Source organism: Xiphophorus hellerii, chromosome 19, assembly GCF_003331165.1.
Source record: "Xiphophorus hellerii strain 12219 chromosome 19, Xiphophorus_hellerii-4.1, whole genome shotgun sequence".
Classification (NCBI taxonomy): domain Eukaryota; kingdom Metazoa; phylum Chordata; class Actinopteri; order Cyprinodontiformes; family Poeciliidae; genus Xiphophorus; species Xiphophorus hellerii.
In genome coordinates this window covers 26327444-26341049 of record NC_045690.1, presented here as the reverse complement: position 1 = coordinate 26341049, position 13606 = coordinate 26327444, and the positions used below count along the sequence as shown (strand labels likewise).

At 37.6% G+C, this 13606-nt stretch overlaps 1 protein-coding gene across 6 annotated transcripts in view; it reads right to left on the bottom strand.

Moving 5' to 3' along the window:
• The window catches only part of mgaa (MAX dimerization protein MGA a), a 33573-nt gene extending 25660 nt beyond the window's left edge, over window positions 1–7913 (bottom strand). For 3 of the 6 annotated variants that reach the window (XM_032547449.1, XM_032547452.1, XM_032547451.1), the window contains exons 1-2: window positions 7619–7908; window positions 2171–3326 (exon numbers count right to left, since the gene is read on the bottom strand). In XM_032547449.1, coding sequence (XP_032403340.1) covers window positions 2171–3273 — 1103 coding nt within the window. In that variant the 5' untranslated portion in view covers window positions 3274–3326; window positions 7619–7908. Of the gene's footprint in view, window positions 1–2170; window positions 3327–7618 lie in introns of all 6 variants that reach the window. The other 3 variants (XM_032547454.1, XM_032547453.1, XM_032547455.1) reach the window with 2 other exon arrangements.
• Window positions 7914–13606: the final 5693 nt, after the last annotated feature.

Here is a 13606-nt window from a genome sequence, read left to right as displayed (position 1 = left end):
GTTCAAAAAGATCCAGAATTCATATCCATCTTCAACAGTGACTGGACCTAAATCTGCTCATTTCTGGTGGAGGGACGCTGAGCAAAAAGAGGAAGACAGTCTCATTACCCCTAGCACTGTAGCACTCTATGCTACAAAAATGTTACATCTGTTTGATATTCGACATCAATGTTTCTTTTTAGTCCACTTACAAAGAATTCAATAAAAAGATGAATAGCTGGCTTTGATTGGCAATCAACACGTGGAAAAACTGGACCCTCCACTGTTAGCATCAAAAACCTGCAGCATTTATGATCAATGCTGGTTACATTCAACTGTTTAAAAAGCAAGTGTGTTGGGGAAAAAACAAAATCAATCAAAATTGGAATAGACAGGTCACAGAAATTAGTACTGAAGGGGGGACTGTTATAAAGTAGAGATAAATAATTAACTGTTTACTATCTGTCAATACAAATCATTAGCTGATTTTGAGTGTGCTGTAGTATAAGTGTGATTAAACTGAAGCATAGTGGGCATGAAATGGCTCAAATTTATTACAATATTTCTACACAAAAGAATATGAATTTGTTTTTCTAAATTGCTTTAAATTTACATTTATTGTAAATTGGTGCAAAATAAATACATTGAATTAAATCTCTTTTAATATTTCCAGCATGGTGACTGTATTGCCAATAAATGTCATTAATGTGCTGTAAAAGCAGTCCCAAGAGGTTCCAAAAGTAGAGGGGAATCTTTTAGTTCTCAGCCCAGCTCTCGGTTTTAGACCACGCAGCAGACACCCGGTCTACTTTGGAGACTATCCTTAATACTTTCCGTTTTGATAAAACCCAATGTCAGACTTTTTTAGGTTATCCTGACCTATCTCTGTAACTATACTGCTATTGGCTAAGGTTCAGACAGCAGGATTTTTAAATTATCTGCCCATTTTCAAAATGCGAGGGACCCCATAGACACGACCAAATCTGAGGTGTAGAAGGTTTGGCCCTATGGTGTGTGGTGTCCGGATGTGATGAGTTGCAAATTTCATTCTCGAGATCAAACGCGAGTTTGATGATGGCCATGTTTGTTCAGACTAAACAAACATGGCCAACAGGAAGGAAAGACGCAATGGCAGAGTTTGATTATTTTTAACAGAGAGAAAAAAAGCAACAAAAAAAAAACACAAGACTGCATCAACCACCAACAGAATGGAGTTACAAAAATAAATGAACATTCAAATAATATTCTCCTTTATTTTATTATTTATGACTATAAATAAAGCTATTGAAATATCTATTAATAGCGACCTGGTAAACAATAGTACCAAAAAAAGGTGAAATGAAGATAAGGAAAACAAATGTATTATGCATCAGTTCAAAATACACATTTTCATTTCTAAAACCTACTCATGATACCCTTAACACGTCCAACACACATTGATATGAGAAGTTAAAGCTCTTGTGCTAGAATGGCTGATAAATGAATGTAAAGTTACCTGCAGTGTCAGTACAAATTGATGCATTAAACAAACAAACTGAAAAAATTTTAAATAAAAAAAAAACATACTTATTTTAACTCATTACAATTATTGTTGCATGGATATTAAAATATATGTTTTATAAGCAGGAATGTTTTATTTAAGAATCGTTCATTTAAAATTTAAAACTAGGATTTACTTTTAAATAGGAGGAATGTACAGTTATATTTAAAAAATGCAGGTAGGTGATTTAAAGCAATGCTGGGTTGGTTTCACAAAGGTTTAGAGAATGTTTTTTGCTAAAAACCAAGGAAACAACGGGACAAATGTCAGTACTTAATTCATAAAATAAACCTCTGCAACAATAAGGTAATCCAAACTGATAGTTCCATTCTACAGGACAAAAGGTCTTCTCAAGAAACAGAATCCATTTTGGTATGCTATCAGAGGGAGTTTACTAAACACTGAGAACCACCAGATATCAAAGAGAAAACATTTTAGAAAGCCAGACCGATCTGGTAGTCGTTTTTGAGATGAAATTTGCCATTCATTCTATACAAAATACCAGCCTAGTCTTTCAGGGCTTTGAGTGACCGTGGAAACAGAGACTTCTTGAAGAACGCTGCCTTAATGACATCTTGACTTGGACCTAAAGACTTCTTGCTGTGGCAAAAAAGTAGTAAAATATTTTCACATTGAACTGTCAGGACTTACCTGGGACTTTCCACTGGAGTGGTGGCAGCGGCTGGCTGGGTGTTGCTCGTTGTGGATTTTTCCTGAGGCTCTTTTGGCGGTGATAGTTTCACGTCCAATGCTTTTGAATTTCTGGGTTTGTGGTTTGCTAGCAAAATCTTTAAGCTCTTCTTCACGGGATGCTGCTCAGTGTTCGTCTTGCCTTCGTAACTGTTCGAATCTTTGTCCGCGTTTCCTTTGAGTCTTAAGCCACATGTATTGACCCGGTCCTCCTTCAGTTTTTTAACGAACGGGTTGTAGTTCACCTTCAGCTGGGTAAACTGGGGGTTTTGGTATGTGGTGACTGTTATAAACTCAGTCTGGGGGAAAGTGAAAGTGAGAACATTGGGACCGTTCAGTCTAAAGTCTTCTATGGCTTTGTCTGCCTGGACCACATGCAGTTGCGGTAAATAGCGGTGCATCGGATGCAGGATAATGTTCCCCTCCTGGTCTGAGGTGTTGTTTGTGAGTTTCAGTCTGTAAAAGGACACTGGACTCTGCATCCAGTGCTGACCTGTTGCTGGGGAGTCTGGATGAACGAAAGGCTTACTCCTCACATGACGCTCTGCTTTTCGGCAAACTTGCCAGCTCTCACCCGTCCACCTATACTGACTGCTGTCTAAAGGCTCAACGTCCATGACCAGAGAGTACTTCCTTGATGACTGCAAGCCAGTGACGCGGAAGCGGCAGTAAGGGAACATTCTGCTCCCTTGCTTGGTCAGAATCATTTCTGTTCTACATTTATAGAACTCATTCCACATGCCGTTGTTGTCTAGTGTCACTTTGACATCTTTACAGTCGCAGTCAGGTGACAGGACATCAGAAGGAGAGTTTATACAGGTGGGATGCCTGAGTTCACCCATCTTCATGATGGCCTCCTTGGCTGGGTGCATCTTCTGTTTTCCACTAATATTTGCTTCACTGGTGGACACACAGATGCCCTGGACAGTCCCACTGTGTTGCACCTTTCCTGGTCTTACAGCCACAAGGCATGCAGGTGAATGATCAGCCGTTGGAGCTGCTGCAGGGGCAGTCACCCCTTCCTTCAGGATCACCATACCTTGACGAGTCTTCAAAGAGGCCATGAACCGACCCCAGAAGGATCCCACTTCTCGGCATAATATTTCAAGATGGCATCCTGAAAAACAAGATCCATACTGTGTCAGTACAGCTGGACATTTCATCTGAGATTTTGGATACAGCAAACTGATATTTCCAATCTTAAATGTACAGCTTAGAGCAACAATGTAAACGATGAATTGTGCCTCAAGTCTTTATCTAAATATAGTTGGATCGTACATTTTCCTGATCCTAAAAAAGTCCCCCTAAAAACTCTGAGACAAACCACTCAACACTGCACAATTGAGATGAACCGATCAGAACTTTGTAGCTCATTTCCATCCTAACAACGTTAGCCAATTTGGATTTCTCTTGAAAACTGTAATATAAGATGAAGATAGAATAAAATTCAAATATTGTTTTTCATTATCTGTTGTTAATTTATCATATTGGGAACACAGAACCATTACGCTACTACGGGAGCTGCCATTGTAAATCAGAATATCACCATTGTTTTTTTTTATCAATTAAATTCTAAATATACTTTAGAATATTATATCCCAATATAATATTCTATATTATATTTTACTGGCATGTAACAATAAGTTACATATTTTATGAAAGACAATGAAAGCCATTATCTGTAGAAGGTCTTGCTCTCTCTCACTCTCTGGCAGCCTAAACCAACTACATATGTCACAGAGAATGCAGTTTCCTTTTAAACAGAGCTGGGCAATAAACCAATTTTATCAATTAATCAAACTTTCTGTTTATGATGATTTGATTTTTGGAGAAAAATCTTTTTTTTTTCTTTTTTTTTCTCTCCATTACATTCCTTGGGCTTCCATTGTTCAGAGTGATATCAGCTCAGCCTGGTTCTGCCATCTTGCTTTACGGCTTATATCTATTTGGACTTTGAATTCGGGTCAAATCCCAGAAGAGACTGAATCCAGTTTTTGAAAAATATTTTCTGCCAGTAGGAATTTCTTTTTAAGAACATTAGATTTAAAAAAAAAAAATTAAAATCAGAAATTGGATTTGGTATGAAAAAAAAACTAGAAATGTTATTTTTAAGCTATATTATCCAGCCCTACTTTTATACATCTTGAAAAAGAACAGGTTTCTTGTTTTCCATCCTGGTATGTGGCTCATCAGGATGCGTTTATGGGCAGTGGGAAACGGGTTTCTCTCTTAAAATAGTTGTAATGTGACATCAGCCTAAAAAAAACTGACACTCACTGGGGGACACCAAGCCAATTTTACACAGCCTATCAAATTTTTCTAGGTACAAAAGTAGTGTGAGTGTGTAAACTGCCCCTGCAGTTTATAAAGTCAGACATTTTGTTATGTAAAACTGTAATCTGCACATTTAAAACCATGACAACAACAGACACACACCACAGTCAGCTAAGTGAACATTACACACAGGTTTTGATGCACACACAGATTCCAAACTTCTGTCTCCATCCAGAAACCGGAGGGACAGGTTTGGTTGTTAATTTAATATTTTACATGTAATTGTAGAACTGAAATAAAGCTTAAACAAACAATTTTGCATGTGTTGTAGTTTTTATGGGGGGGAAAACCCCAAACATATTGTCCAGAACAACTACTGGTAAACTGGCCACTGCTTGTAAAACCCACCATCGCACATCTAATTATAGTTGTATGGATACATTTATAAGCATTTCCTATTGGATCTTAGTAACACATAGTACTGTGTTATTGTTGACTGTGTTCTATGACTTTGTATTTTAGTTTTTATGATGTAAAGCACTTTGAAATGCCTTGTTGCTGGAAGGTGCTATACAAATAAAATGTGATTGATTGATTGTATGATAGCAAGTGTTTGAAGGTTTAAAATCCTAAAATATTAATAGCACTCTTCCTATTCTATATTACAAAGCAAATGTCCCCCAAATAGTCAAACTTGTAATTTCAACATGACTGTGTTGGTAAGAAGGCATTCCAGCTGCACTTCATGTCCTGGTTCTACAGTCATTTTCAATAAATTACACTCTCATTTATTTTGAAAATTAAGCAGACATAAAACTAATTCTTACCACCACATTTATTTATTAAAAATGATTTGTATTGCTTTGATGTAATACTTTATTCTTAAATGTCATGTTTTCATTAGCTGGAAGCAGAAAATCATCACAATTAACAAAGAAAGCTGAGTTATTGCATTTAATATATTTGACTTGGTACATTTAGTTACTGAAAAAAAACTTTTCAATGATGAATAGGTCTGTATATGCAAAGTTCAGTTTTGTCTCCACTGCTGAAACAGTTGCTGAATTCAACTTTCAGCCAACACTCTGTCATGTTGTGTGGAAAAAAACCGAGTGAAAAACCTCAGGTTCTACATCTACATCATTATCTATGACAACTGCCTTATTTAAATAAAACAACTACACCCGACATTCTGCTGACAGATATTATTTAGTGGAGTTTAAAGTTGTACAATATGTGGAGTCATAACCAGCACAATATCTCTGCCTCCTAACAGAAACTCTGCTTGCTAATACGATATGTAGTTTGAAAGACTTCATTTTATTCCCTCAACTGATATGAATCTTAGTGACCAAGATGCTAATATTCAGGGAGAGTGGAGATGGAAAAGAAGGAAAGATTGAAGAAAATGTGGGATAGCCAGAAATAAATGTCAGGACAAATTAACAAGAGCGTCACAATATCGGTAGAAATACAGAACACATCTCCTCATCATAGTTATAGATGTCAGTAAATTGTCCGAAAAACAATAATTATTCCAACTATATTTACTTAAGCAAAATTGTAAACAAACCACTAAATATGATGGTTTGAGACATTGTGGAGATATTTATTATCTCTTCTCATCATCCTGTTCTTTAAATAGTAACAACTATAACCAGCTGCTATAAGTTGGTTAATAAGACAAGCTATGTGGTTACAGTTGCCATCAAACTTTCCTAAAACTTGAAGTTTGCCAAATGGAGTTCCAACTGAAGGAGTAATACCCAACAGCCAAATTTGACTGAAAGCAACTTTAGCCGGTTCCTAGCTAGCTGATCAGCAGTGCACAGCAACAGTGGGGGTGAGGGCAAAGCTGCATTACACTATGACCTAAATATATTCAGAAAACTGGCCAATCCAGGTGTTCTATTAATAGAACCTTAAACTGGATGGTATACCTGGCTTTTCACAACATTGGCATATCTCAACACCAAGAATCAGTCAAGATCACAGAAAGTTATTTCAGGCCACTGGCTGTTAAAGTAGAAGGAAACCTTTCTCAATAGTCTTCTGTTGAAAGCAGCAACTTTTGGGCACAAAGTTAATAAGTCAAACAATACTGGTTGGGGCTGCATTTTACTGCAGTTATCACTGTTGCTGTGCAGTATAAAGGTCCTCGGTTCAAACCCAAATCAGAATCTTTATGTACTGAATTTGCATTTTCTCCATAAATATTTGTGGGTTCTCTCCGAGTACTACAGCTTCCACCCAGAGTCAAAAAAGCTGCATAGTAGGTTAACTTGCTTCTTGTTTAATTTTCTTGACATTAAGAATAAGCCACTAAGCTTGGTTGTTTGTCCTGTGATGGACTGGAGATCTGTACCCGCCATTTGCCCATTGATTGCTGGAGGTATGCACCAACCCACAAGGAACAATCGGGGTTAGATGATGGACAAAACTGGATTGAAACACAAGAGGAAGCTTAAATATTGGTATGATTCAGGTACTATGTCAAATTCTGGAGAAGTTCAAACAAAATAGCGGTTAGCCATGGTTAGCTTCTCGGTCTTCTACCTTAGACGTTGATTTAAGATTATGAACTTGATTTCTTTTGGAAAGGTTTGTTATTAAAGAGAAAAAAACATATCAACGTTTAAGAAAAATCAAGAAGGTAACCTTCAACAGATTTTGTGGTTCTTCCATATTGGAATCAATGCTAACAGCTACTAGCTGCTCTTTTGTTTGACTAAGGACAATGGTTTAAAGATTAGTCCTTCACAGTCAAATGAATAACCTTGGAGACTTGGTCAAATGTATGCTCAGTCTAAAACCCACTCTGCTAAGACACACATATAATGTTATTAACTATCCTGTTGATTATGTTTCAGATGTAAAAGCTGCCATTAGCCAGCGACTAATGGCAGCAAGATGGTGAAGAATGCAGTTGATAAAAAGAGTCAAATGAAATGCCGTGTATGTTAGTAAGATTGTCTTTGTTCTGTGCTCTCAGTAGATCCGATAGTACATATATCACTGTGCTGTTAAGCCAGAAATACCTAGCTAGCTGCAGGCCATAGTCACAGCCCAGTAATGGCTGCCCACCAAACATCAAACATATCCCAGCACGTGCTCTTCTATCTGCACGCACATTACCTTCTGCCTATAGGAGCACACGGAGTGTGTCCTGATGCCAGATCAAATCCGTCCTGGTCGTCGATAACTCCATCGGTCTGGCGTGCACATGAGGACCATTCACTGTTAAAAAAAAAAAAACATAACACGCTTTTTTTTCTTGTTACGTCACCATCGCCGTCCTCTTCTTCCGGAACTGCGCAGACTCAGACGCCATCTTACAAAAGCCACCTGGGTGAAACGTGTTCGTGCTACGCAAACAACGGAGAAGTACAGGATTTGACGCTGGATACCCACAGGAAGAGACCCAGGGCGATTCTGCTCTCCTTCTGACGCCTTCCTCTCGGGGTTCACATGTCACTAGCTACTCGAGGCTCGAGGGTGAGCTCTCTCAGATCAACACGAGCAGGCATCTGGATCCATGTTTTCTTCTGTGAATAGAAGTACAGCTTAAAGAAATTGCGACGGAAGCAAAACTCATCTGGATTGTAACGGGTTATTTGTTCTTATTATAGTGCTTTCTTTATTGTTTCCGTGGTTTGACATTTGACAGTTCTTTTAACATTAGGTTGTGTGAACACATTTAATTTAATAGTCTTCGTCTTCGAGATGTGGACATCGATGTTCTGTATTTAATATATTGTCTTGAGTCTTGTGTTTAGCCTCCGCCATGTTGTTTGCGCCGGGTTTAAACACCGTCATCCCGTCATGGCGGCCTCAGATGGAGATTAGGAGTAGGGTAACACACACGGGGCGGGGGGAGTTATTTGTCTCGACTCTGTTATCTCCCTTACAGACCCGAACCGGACAAATGGACCGTGAAGGATGGAACCAAGAAGACCGCATAGCTGCTTGCAAATCACACTGCATGTTAAAGAACCATATATTTTGATAACAAGTGTGTTTGTGTGTATATTGAAGATATTCGGGATGGGATGTGGAAGCTTGCAGTATGGGCGTGGTCTGTTGGCCAGAACCCTTCGACTTCCGTTTGATTGTAGTTGGGAGGGGGAGACGCCTAGCCACGGGGGGCGCTGTTGTAAAGGATAGCATTGCTGGTATGACGCTGTTACCAAATGACGCTGGTAAGTTATATTCTGATGTATTCTTTTGTGTCGTACGAACATAAACTGCACGCGAGATGTTGTGCCACGTTAGAGCTCGTTGACATGGAGCTGTATTTGGTTCGTGTCTTTACATTGGGTAACTGGTGATGTAATTAACAGATATTGCTAAAATAAAAGATATGACTCACCATCTTCCCCTCCACATAAGTTGATAATTTAATTGACTGTATGTTAATTTACAAGTTGGAGGTCCTTTGTCCTGTTTTTGTCGTTTAATCTTTCTTGATCTAAAAAGTCAAGAATGGAATGAAGCTGCTTGTCATAAAAATGTTTCACACTGTCCATAAACTTGGCTAAGCTTAACCAGCTTCAACAAATGATGACTTAAGGTATTTTTTTACCATGTTTTTTGATCTGAACAAGCATCATATTCTATCAATGCATAAGTCAAATTTAAATATTTGGGGATGCACAAATGTGAAAATCTGGGCCGATATCCAACCAAAAATACACGATGAGAAAACAACCACATTAGCTATGTTTCCAATAAAACTGTGTGCAAAACTTTGTCAATATTCCGTTAATTCTGAAAAAAAAAACCAATTTGGCAATGTTTCCATTGAATAAGAAACACAAAATCACACGTGAAAAGTTTGTTCACGCGCCATGTCATCATAAAACTTGCTGTGCCACAGTCCTTCAACTACTTCCTGTTCCTCCTCTTTGTGGTTTGCGCGAGTGGCAACATCCGGTTGTTGAGCCTGTGACTCGTGATGCAAAAAAAAAAAGGTGTTTATTAAAAGTTTTTCATTGCAGTTTTGTGAAATAAACCAATTTCTATTCGGCCAATCATCGTAGTGATAAAAACGTATCGAAAAACGAGTTTTGTCAAATTCATTTTTGAAATGTCAAACTGCGCAAGTAAATGGTCAATGTAAACACAACTACTGCTGTTATTGCTTCTTTCTCCAGTTAAACACAATTGAATCCTGCGCTGCATCACTATTAATATCACACGACCAAGATGGAAATCAGTTAATGTCGGCACAATTTTACTTATTGGACCGAGATATATACATATATATATTTTGGTTTTGTTTTTTTGTTAATAGAACCCACAAACGTCAGCTGACGCTAATATTATATCATACATCCTGTGAAATAATTAAAATTCTCAAAATTTGATTAAAACATAAATTTGATTTGAACATTTTTATAACCTCTCATAATTCTCTGAAATATTTAAATACCAGCAAAAATGACCATGTTTAAATATGAGATGGTTTGTGCAAGAGGAAAAGTAAATGTTGAGGTATGAAGGAACTAATTGATCCAGATCCACTCTGTATCGATCTGAATTATTTTTTGTTTCCCCTGCTTATTTCCATTTACCTTTTTTTAAAAAAAATTTTAAGATACTAAAGGTGTCCAGAAATACAAATCTGCTTGCATTCTTTAATTGGATTTTAAACCATAACCCAGGCTGGTTTCTGGATCAATATTTGATCCAGAAAATACAAACAGCTGAATGTTTGTATTTTTTTTAGCTTCACTGAGCTGATCCTGTTTTATTTCATTCTGTTTTAACAAGGAATTGATTTTCAAGATCTCATTTTCATTCAAGTCCAGTTAAAATGGTATAGGTCCTGAGCTCAACTGCTATCCTTTTTAACACAGTTATCGGAACAACTGTGTTAAAAAAAACAACATACCTGCACATGGAATACAGTTAAGCAGTTGGTTTCTGGTTTTCAACATTTCTTGTCAGACATTTAGAGCTGCAGTTTTCCTCTGGACAACAGTGTCCAAGTTCAGCATTGAAAAACTCCAGGCAGGATTTAAACCTGGGATCTTGTGCTTGTGAGACGATGGTGCCAAGGAGTAATACGCATGTTCTTTGAGCCATATTCTTTCTCGGTTTTCAGATCAAAATGTATTAAAATGGGAGCATTAATGGTCAGGATTCTTAATTTTATATGTAATAAAACACTAAGCTCGTCCAACACCAGATGCAATCATATAGCCTGACCGATACGTCTTCCAGAATGTTCTACTTTTGTCTCATCAGTCCAAACAATATTTTCTCTAAAGTTTTGAGGACCATGAAGATTTTGATTTTTTTGGAAAACAAGAGGCCTGTCTTTGTTTTTTCTTTACCAGCTGTGATTCTGGCTTTGGACCCTCCCTTGGAGGCCATTTTGCCCAGTGTCTCTTGTTGGTGAATCATTAACTCAGAACTTAACTTAGACAGGTGAAACCTGCAGAACTTTAGAAGTTCTTCTGGGTTATTGATTTAGTTTCCTTTTAAATTTCATCTATGCCAAAATGATTTGTCTATATGTGAAGTCTGTACACAAAGAGCATGTAAAATTAAAGTCCAATTTCTTATTCCTTGTTTCTACAGAACCTTGGCCAATAAAGCTGATTCTGATGTGCAAACCAATCAGATTGAAGCCATCCTTTGAACTGGCTAGCTGTGTGTTTTGCACCAACCACATAAATTACTCTTGTAATACGTTTTGGAGGCCTGCTAATTCTGGGAAGAAGCTCCAAAGTCTTAGAAACGGTTTTCTTACCTTTTGAAAACTGATGACAGTAGAACTGTTTACTATTTGCCTTGAATTTCTTTAGTTTGAGTCAGTCAAAAGTGTTGGCTTTCCAAATCTTTGAGCCTACCTCATGTTGTCAGTCAGGTTCTTGTTCAATGATATTTCTTGATTCTACAAGTCAAATCAGTAATCAGACCTGAGTGTGGCCCGTGAAAACTAACTGTAAAAATATGATTAATTACTCTGTATTTGTGATTTAATAAAGTAGATCAACTTTTCCCATAAGGGCAGCTTGGTTTGGATGTCTCCCTTAATAAATTAAATAATTTTGTACATATTTAGATTTTACTGGTCTGATAATGGCCCTGCGATGGACTGGCGACCTGTCCAGGGTGTACCCCACCACTCACCCCAAATGTCTCACTGGAGATGGGCAGCAGTACCCCTCCTGACCCCACTAGAGACAAAGGTGTATAGAAAAAGGATGGGATGGAATGGATGGTCTCATAATGGTCTGAAACATGACAAAAAGGTCAAAACAGAAATCTGTAAGGAGGCAAATTGTTCTTACAGCACTAAACATATTAAAGTGAAAATGGGTAAAACTGACATAGTTTCATGTTTCAAATAAACTTCACCAGTAATGTTCATAATTATAAGGGTGTTCTATTAAAATGACACTCACATTGAAATACAGCTTCCAATGTCCCTGCAAAGTCCTGCCAATAAAGGACAATGTTTCACGTTTTATATAAAGGCTGTTTCAGAATAGCTCCTTAGCTTTTGTGTTTGAAAACTATATTTTCCAGTTTTGTTGACATCACTTTTAATCAAGCTTTAGTGAAAAAGAAATTGAAGGTTTTTCTGGCTCTAGTGGCCTTTATTTGCAGCAAATAAGACAGAAAATAGGTAAAGAGCAAGTAAGGTCCCAGACTCAGGAACTGAATGCATCAAGGACTTAGAGATGCCATAAACAGGCAGGTGCTCTACCTCAACACCATCACCATCACCACCCCAGTATGAGAATAAATTTCAAGTTGATATTAATGATGTAAACCCTCTTTCATTTCCAAGTTTATTGTGGTTTTTTCCAATGAGCACAACAGCTATTAAAATGCATCCTAAAAAATCTCCCAAAGGGAATTAAAATATTGCAGCATAATAACTCTGGTCAGCAGCCAAAAAAATTGTCAGGGGGTTTTCAACTGTTTTAGGGTCGTGTTGATGAGCTGAATCCAAAAATCTCATTGGTTTTGCTCAATCAGGTCAACTTTCTGAATATGGAGCAACATGAGCATCAAAATGCAAGACTTGTTCTGACATCTGGATCAATGAGTGATGAGCAGGAGGAGAGATTCCATCAGGACAGAAAAGAGACGGAGAATTTTACACAACGAAGACATAATGTTCAATTTACATGTACTTACCCTTAGTGTTTATTATTCAATTTATAGAAATCCAAGTTTGTAGCATTTAATTAATACACTGTGTTAGACTTTTTTTTCCCCCTTAAAACCTTTGTTGGATGAGTAATATGAACAGAAATGAACTGATAATGTCACAAAAATGTAATTTAGTCAGAAGATCAGATTTCTTTACATGAATTTAGAATAAAAACCTGACCTGATTGAGAAAAATCAATGTCATTTTTGGATTCAGCGGTGCAAAACTTCAAAACAAAAATTTTTTGTAGCCTAGTGTTATTAATATAAAAGTACCAAACAGAAGTAGAGATTAGCAATGTTCAACTCAGATCAAGATGAACACGTTTACAGACGGCAGCACAGCAATAAAAAGTGAAAGAGCACACCTTGTGGTGAGGAGGCAGATGGTGCCTCTCTGTTGATGACAGTACTAATGAATAAAAGTTTACTGAAAATAAACCAGTGAAAATCACTTTTGTATGGTTAAACACAAAAAATAAACTAATGGAACAGGCCTGAACAAAAACGATGGTGCCTGTACTTGATGTTTTGTTCCACAACCTTTGGAGGCAATCCACGTAATCGAACAATTCCTGGAGCTGTGAAGGGCACTTCAGAATAGTTCAGTGTTTTGCTCTTGGTGATTCTTGGGTCATTTGAGTCTTTATCCTGTTGAAAGATCCTATGACCTGTGACTGAGATCAGGCTTTCTGACAAGGCAGCACATTTCTGTCCAGAATACCCAGAGAGTCTTAAGATTTCATCAGACCCCGCATCGAGACGCCCTGCACCAGATGTAGCACAGCAGCCCCAGAATATAACACATTTCATTTTTCAAGAAATGAACCAAGAGTTCATTTCTTGGTGTGCTTCAGTGTTGCATCAGTGAATAAAGAACTGACACGCCTTGACAAAAAGGCCCAGTTTTGTCTCATCTGTCCGAAGGACATTCTCCTAATGACCATCATC